Source organism: Acomys minous, assembly GCF_964271855.1.
Source record: "Acomys minous genome assembly, chromosome: 10".
In the NCBI taxonomy this organism is placed as follows: Eukaryota; Metazoa; Chordata; class Mammalia; order Rodentia; family Muridae; genus Acomys; species Acomys minous.
In genome coordinates, this window is record NC_140491.1 from 69,133,466 (window position 1) to 69,141,148 (window position 7,683).

At 56.0% G+C, this 7,683-nt stretch overlaps 1 protein-coding gene across 1 annotated transcript in view; it reads left to right on the forward strand.

Moving 5' to 3' along the window:
• The window catches only part of HMCN2 (hemicentin 2), a 161,204-nt gene extending 153,895 nt beyond the window's left edge, over positions 1-7,309 (forward strand). Inside the window, 10 exon segments of the mRNA XM_084799943.1 lie at positions 636-698; positions 825-836; positions 839-946; positions 1,727-1,861; positions 3,106-3,234; positions 4,310-4,452; positions 4,455-4,635; positions 5,318-5,437; positions 5,698-5,824; positions 6,596-7,309. Of these exon segments, the coding sequence (XP_084656069.1) occupies positions 636-698; positions 825-836; positions 839-946; positions 1,727-1,861; positions 3,106-3,234; positions 4,310-4,452; positions 4,455-4,635; positions 5,318-5,437; positions 5,698-5,824; positions 6,596-6,941 (1,364 nt within the window). The 3' untranslated portion in view covers positions 6,942-7,309.
• Positions 7,310-7,683: the final 374 nt, after the last annotated feature.

Here is a 7,683-nt window from a genome sequence, read left to right on the forward strand (position 1 = left end):
AAGGCACGGCACACCCTGATTCGGATCCCACCTGCACTACTTTTCAGCTATGGACCTGGGGGATGGTGGGGACACAGTGGGCGATGCCATGCCCTCACCCCCAGCGGCACAGTGGGCGTGGACTGCTAGCTTCCTAGGGTCTCCACATGAGCAGTAGAGACTCTGCCTCTAAAACCCTATCTGGCCCCAATGGCCACCTTGCTAAGGTTGACAGTCTCTACAGTTGCTGAGGCAACCCCAGGTCTCCTCTCTTGCTGGCTGTTGACAGCTACGGCCACCCTCTGTGCTTGGCTTCTGGATTCTCCTGAGCGCATTTTTGCATATGTTAACCTCACTCTACTTTCTCTGATAGTCTCTCTTGAGTTTGCCTGGCTCTCTGCCTAGCCTCCCTTAAGAGCCCCGGGGGCACATCTACAAGACCAGGCACATCCCCACAGCCACCACCCCCAATGAACCTGGGCCAGGAGCCAGCTTGCTGCCTGGCTATCACGTGTCTGGTTCAAGACTGGGGCTCTCAGGCAGAGCCCACTGCCTGTACCAGCCCAGAGAGAAAACCCAAGATGCCCTTGGGGGCGGGGGGGGGGCGGGGGGTGGAGGGAACTGGCTCCCTCAGGGTCTTCCCTTTTGCCTTACAGAAGAAAATGAGGTTGGCTGTCCTGAGGGCTTTGAGTTGGACACCCAGGGAGCATTTTGTGTGGGTGAGTCCTTCCCAGACCCTGGTATGAGCAAGGGTGACCTTCCCTTCTGGGATGCACAGCCCACCCAGAGCCAGCTGGTGGGAAAGAGAGCCTGTGAACACAGGAGTCTCGTGTCTCCTCACCCAGACAAGGACGAATGCTTGGGGGCCCCAGCCCCTGCTCCCACATCTGCCGCAATGCTCCTGGCCACTTCTCCTGCTCCTGCCCTGCTGGCTTCGCCCTGGCCTGGGATCACAGGAACTGCAGAGGTAGGCAGCTCCAGGGGCGGGGCTTCCCGATCCCGGCCCGAGTGTGCAGCAGGCTCCTCAAGCACATATCCATGGAAGTGGCATTTTCTAGACGATGTAGAGGCTCAGGTGGTGGGGTGGTGCAGACCCCCCAGAGACAAATATGTGGTCCCTGTGTGTGTTCAGGACACCCAAGCCTGGAAGGTCTCCCCACTGCAGCTTCAAGTCTTGGTAGCCCTGTTCTCCTGAATGACGGATCTCCCTCTGATGTCTTTCTGTGATGTCACCCGTGTCACTCCCAGCAGTGGGGCCTGACCTTACCACGTCTCCCTTGGCTTTCTAACTGGGATCTACAACCTTACATCAGAACTACAGTCTGGGGAGCTGGGAGAGATGGCTCAGTGGTTTAGAGCACTGGCTGCTCCCCCAGGGGTCCTGAGTTCAATTCCCAGCAACTACATGGTGGCTCACAACCATCTATAATGAGATCTAGTGCCCTCTTCTGGCATGCGGGTGTACATGCAGACAGAGCACTCATATAACTAAATAAATATTTTTTTAAAAAAATAAGAAGAAAGCTGGGCATGGTGGCACACATCTTTAATCCCAGAACTTGGGAGGCAGAGGCAGGCAGATTGCTGTGAGTTCGAGGCCAGCCTCATCTACAAAGCGAGTTCAGGACAATGGGCTGGGGACCTTCATGCCAGGACTTCTAGGCTTTGTGAGGGGGCTGAGCCAGGGTACAGTGATGGCTACATGAAGGTACATGTTCACATGCCCCCCTGTGTGCTCTGCCCCCAGATGTGGATGAGTGTGTGGGAGACGCCCACCTCTGCCAGGAGGGGCAGCGCTGTGTGAACCTGCTCGGATCCTATAACTGCCTCCCTCACTGTAGGCCTGGCTTCCGGGTAACAGCTGATGGACACAGCTGTGAAGGTGACAGGGGCACAGGGCGGGGCCTGATCATATAATCCCAAGAAACCAGAAAGCATCACTGGGCTCCGGGGCATCTAGAATTCTGTTGGCAGAAGCCCAGAGCTGAGTCCTGCCTTTTCCTTTCTTGACCCCTGCCCACCTGTGTTTGATGAAGAGAAAAGTAAGTCAGAGACAGTGAATAGGCCAGTGCCCTCCACCCCTGCCCTGTGCACCAGTGGCAACTGGCCTTTGCCTGGACGTGGGCATCCAAGTGCTGTCCCTGGATCGGGGACCTTTATGCATTGTGTGCTTTTATGGCACTGGGTCCATCCATGTCGTGCGGTGTTTTCCTGGGCACACTTGCACACACATATATTCACCCCCGATCAGACACCAGCAAGTGGCCAAAGAGACAATTCCACGGAGTCTGATGTAGAGAACCTTGTGCGTTTCTGAGCTGGTAGGGAGTAAGGGTGAGAGGCTGCTTGCAGGACACAGGGTCTCAAAGACTGTTGCATTGTACAGGAAGCCACCCCCCGCTGGGCAAGAGCTTAAAGGATCTCCTCTTCCTTGACAAACTGTTTATATAGCCCCAAGGAGAGCTTTGTGAGTCTTTAAGTTTCAGGATTTTCTGGGCCTTAGGAGATTCTCGCCCCCACTTCCTCCTTCCCTCCTCCCTTTCTTCCTTTTTTTTTTTTTGTTTTCAAGACAGGGTCTCTCTGTGTAGACTTGGCTGTCCTGGACTCACTTTGTAGACCAGGCTGGCCTCGAACTCACAGTGATCCACCTGCCTCTGCCTCCCAAGTGCTGGGATTAAAAGTGTGCGACACCATGGCTGGCTCTTCTCCCTCCCTCCCTCCCTTCCTTCCTTCTTTCATTTATCTCTTCCTACATGCCAGGTCCTTAAATCCTCCACACTTACTACTCCCTTGCCAATACAAATAGGGCCCCTTCTTAACTCTTACATGTGAGAAACTTGTGTAAAAAGAGTATTGCCACCCTAGGACCTAGCTATGTCAGAGCTCTGCTGGGACCCCCTCTTTTTTTTTCCCCCTCTGTGGAGTCTGGATCCTGTTGCCTTTTAACCTTGTGTCATGGATGATGCAAAGTACCAGCGTGCAGCTTTGTGCAGCCTCGATTAGAAAAAGAGGCCGACCAGGCCCTGCCATGGGGGGTGGGGGTGGGGGTGGGTACAGCTCTGCCAGAGGCCTCTGGGCCAGACCACTTCCATGGCCATGCCTGTGACCACACCACTGCCTCCCCAGATGTGGATGAGTGTCTGGAGCAGCTGGATGAGTGTGGCTACAATCAACTCTGTGAGAACACTCCAGGTGGCCACCACTGTGGCTGCCCCAGGGGGTACCGCCAACAAGGCCACGGCCTGCCTTGCCTAGGTAAAAGGAAGGGACAGCCAACCCCTCTCTGGTCCTGGGTCTCACTCAGCTCTGGCTCAAGACAAGGAGTGTTTATGGTCTAGTGAGTCTGAGGATGACGTGAGCAGCAGCTTAAGCTGCTCACCAGATCCTGCATAGAGGCACTGATGTGGATGCCAGGAGGGGAGGAGGTGAAGACCAGGGCAGGACCTCAGAGAGGCATAGCGAGGGCAGTGGATGACTGGCACTAAGGGCCATGGGGCTTGCACTCTGTAGCCTGGGATGGTACTCAGATCTGGGAGGTGGCCCTGACTGCTGATCTGGGGTGACACAGGGGAGGTGGCCTTGACTGCTGATCTGGGGTGACACTCAGAGCTGGGAGGTGGCCCTGACTGAAAACCTAGGGCCAGGGAGTATGCTGGCAACAGGATCCTTAGGAGTCCAGCTTGAAGGAAACCCTTGTGTAATGTGTAAGACATTGAATTCTGGGAAGATGGCCAGAAGCCAGAGCATAGAGGCGCATGCCTCTCAGTCAGTCCTCAGGAGACAGAGGCAGGAGGACCAAGATTCAGGAGCATTTTGAGCAAGAATCTGTCTCAAATTAATTTTTTAAAAAAATGTTTTTCCTTTTTGGTTTTTTGAGACAGGGTTTCTCTGTGTAACTTTGGCTATCCTAAACTCGCTTTGTAGATCAGGCTGGCCTCGAATTCACAGCTATCCACCTGCCTCTGCCTACCGAGTGCTAGGATTAAAGGCGTGCCCCACCACGCCTGGCCTCAATTTTTTTTTTAAAGATTTCTTTATTTATTATGTATGCAATGGTCTGTCTGCATGTACATCTGCAGGCCAGAAGAGGGCACCAGATCTCATTATAGATGGTTGTGAGCCACCATATGGTTGCTGGGAATTGAACCCAGGACCTCTGGAAGAGCAGTCAGTGCTCTTAATCTCTGAGCCATTTCTCCAGCACCTCCCCCTCCCCCCATCTCAAATTTTTTAAAAATAAAAAAACCAGAAACAAAAAATAAACATAGAACAAAAGCCAAGGGTCAGCTGGGGTAACTGCAGCTCATCCCACCTCACTCTCCTTCCACAGACATCAATGAGTGCTTACAGCTGCCCACACCCTGTGTCTACCAGTGCCATAATCTCCAGGGTAGCTACCGATGCGTGTGCCCACCAGGCCAGACCCTCCTACGGGATGGCAGGACCTGCACCCCCCTGGAACGGAACAGTCAAGTCAAAACATTACCACTGTCAGCCACCGGAACCCATTTGCGCCCTGGCTGCGGTCTCGGATGCCCAGGCCCAATGGCTCCTACCATGCCTGGGTCTCCCTCCGGCCTGGTTCTGGAGCCCTGAGTAGTGTGGGACGGGCCTGGTGCCCCCCTGGCTTCATAAGGCAGGATGGCGTATGTACAGGTAAGGCGGGCCGTGGGCACACACACACTGTTGTCCTGGGCTCCTAGGCTGGACACGGAGCTGGGCAAATCAGAAACCCAGCACTCATGGGCAAAGTGGGGTGGAGGCAGGGGGACATTTTGTAAGTGAGTGACAGAGCAGTGACTATACTGATGGACAAAGGGGATTCCAAAAGGGATACTGGGGTGATTTTCAAAGCCCTGAGGAAACCCCGCTTTGAGACCCACTCTTCCTAAGGGAGGGCTGTTTGGGAGAGTGGAAGAATTGTTAACCATGAAGCCATAAAGAGGGACTGTTGGGAGCAGAGGGTGCAGGCCTGTGGACTCTGTGGAAGCTGACCTGGCTACACAGAGGGGACAGGACTCTGTCCGTAGAGCGGCCTTCCCCCCTCCCCCCTTGCCCTGGTGATGGAGACTGGGTGCAACTTCTACTCTTCCCCATTCCAGAGACTCCTCCTGCAGCAGGCCTGGGTGAGGCAGGCAGGGGAGGGGCTGCCTGGAGCAGGGAGTGTCCCTGACAGGTCCCAGAGCACATGGTCACCCAGGCAATCTGACTCAGCATGTCTCTGAGCGAAATGAGCCAGGCGGTGGAGGAGACTCCTAGGCTGAACACGTGCCTTTGAACCCCTACTACCCCTCCTCTGTCCCCCCTCCCCCACCCCCACCCCCTCCTCCCGGACCAGACCTTGATGAGTGTCGCGTGAGGAGCCTGTGCCAGCATGCCTGCCGAAACACAGAGGGGAGCTACTATTGCCTTTGCCCCTCTGGCTACCGCCTCCTCCCCAGCGGGAAGAACTGCCAGGGTGAGCCAGTCAGAACCAGTCCTCGTCCCTCCCAGGATTAGGGGGCTACTCCCCTCACGTCTCTGAACCTTACCCATGATAAGAGGACATGCCCTGCAAAGACATCCCCCCCCCACCCCGGGAGGTGTAGGGGTGTAGGGGAGGGTCTATCCTTGGGGCTCAGTCAAAATGCTGGTCTTTTTCACACTGCTGGCTTCCTCGGGTCTCTCTCTCTCTCCTGCGTTCTATTTTCTCATCTCCTACCTCACCCTACTGCCCAGACATCAACGAGTGTGAGGAAGACGGCATCGAGTGTGGGCCTGGCCAGATGTGCTTCAATACCCGAGGGAGCTTCCAGTGTGTGGACACACCCTGTCCCACCTCCTACCGGCAGGGCTCCAGCCCTGGGTAAGGAAGGGCCCACTTGGCGGAGGTACAAGCGGCCGGGCACGTGATCATGGCGGGTTTTTGTTTCCGGCTTGCTCATACCTGGACCCCCACCTCCAGGAAGGCTTCTTGAGGCCAGGGAAAGCTGCCCTGCCAGAAATCCCGGGCCAGAGCTACACGCTGGCAAACCTGTACCCAGGCAGGGACAAGCTTGCCTCCATGCGTGGTGTGATGTCTGGGATAGATAATGCGCCCCTCCCCTGGTTCAAACACAACCTCAGAAGGTTCCCCCCAAACATAGGAGTTAGAGAAATCTCATAAATGCCAGGGTCCAGCTCACCATGTTCATAAAGAGGCACCAAGGCCTGAGGACGTAGGGTCAGGAGGCTTGTGCCCTTGGGGAGGTTTCTGGAGCAGGTACAAAGGCGAAGTGAGGCAGGCGGTGGAGGAGACTCCTAGGCTGAACATGTGCCTTTGAACCCCTACTACCCCTGGGAGTCCAGACACATGACTCAGCCCCCAGGCTCCTCACCTCTGGTCACCTCTGAATGGACCTGGGTGGCTGAGTTTTATCACTTGCTGTGTGCTCACTGAGCCGCCCTAGGCTTTGGGTCAGGAAGGAGCGAAGGAGGGAGGGCACACTACAGGGCAACTATCAGGGTGATAGGCTTCAGTTTGCTGATCTCTGAAATGGGCTAACAGTGGCATCTGCAGGCAAGGTGTTCGGTGAACGTGGGGATGAACCGGGGTGTGCCAGGTGGCAGCCCATGAGCTTGTGTGTGCCACCCGCAGGACCTGCTTCCGCCGCTGCTCCCAGGACTGCAGCGCCAGCGGCCCAGCCACACTGCAGTACCGCCTGCTGCCGCTGCCCCTTGGCGTGCGTGCCCATCATGACGTGGCCCGCCTGGCTGCCTTCTCCGAGGCTGGCGTCCCGGCCAACCGCACGGAGCTCACCGTGCTGGAGCCCGACCCGCGCAGCCCCTTTGCTCTGCGCCAGCTGCGCGCTGGACAAGGCGCAGTCTACACCCGCCGAGCGCTCACCCGTGCCGGCCTCTACCGCTTGGCAGTGCGCGCAGCGGCACCCCGCCACCAGAACATCTATGTCCTGCTAATCGCGGTGTCGCCCTACCCATACTGAGGCGAGCAAGGCCATAGCTGCAGATCCACCATGACCTCACAGGGAGGAACAGGGCGGCCCTTGCCCATGCATGACACCTGCGGTGACAAGAGGAACGTCCTCTTCTCCCGCCCTGTGCGTCAGCGAGAACTTCGGTAAACACTGCTGTGCGCAGGGCCTTGACCCCAGGGCAGGGACGGCTGTCCCTTGATGGCAAAACCAACGAGTGCAGGCCTGAGTTCTGTCCCTCCTCAAATCTCAGGGGGGAGCTGGGAAAGGTCTCAGGGCCAAGGATCCCAAGGAAGACAGACCCAGTAGGAGAGGCAGCATCTGGCACTGTGCTGACCATAGGGAGTGTATGTAATATAAAAACTTTTTTTTTTACTGGCTTGATGCCTTTGTCGAATTATTTTATCTTGCTGAGGCCGGCCTGGGAGGGAGGTAGCCAGCCATACTGTGATCCCAGCTTCTGGGTCCAGAAGATACGGAACCCTAAGAATCATAAAGCTTCTGTCACTAGCTAGGATGTCCTGGACTCCCTTTGTAGACCAGGCTGGCCTCGAACTCACAGTGATCTGCCTGCCTCTGCCTCCCGAGTGCTGGGATTAAAGGCGTGCGCCACCACACCCGGCAAGGTGCGGGAGAATTAAGGAGAATTAAATGCTCTTCATAGACACCAATACATCGTTTGCAATATTAATAGTATTAATTCACAAGGATGATTTTAAATTGCCACGGATGGCGGCACACACCATTAATCCAG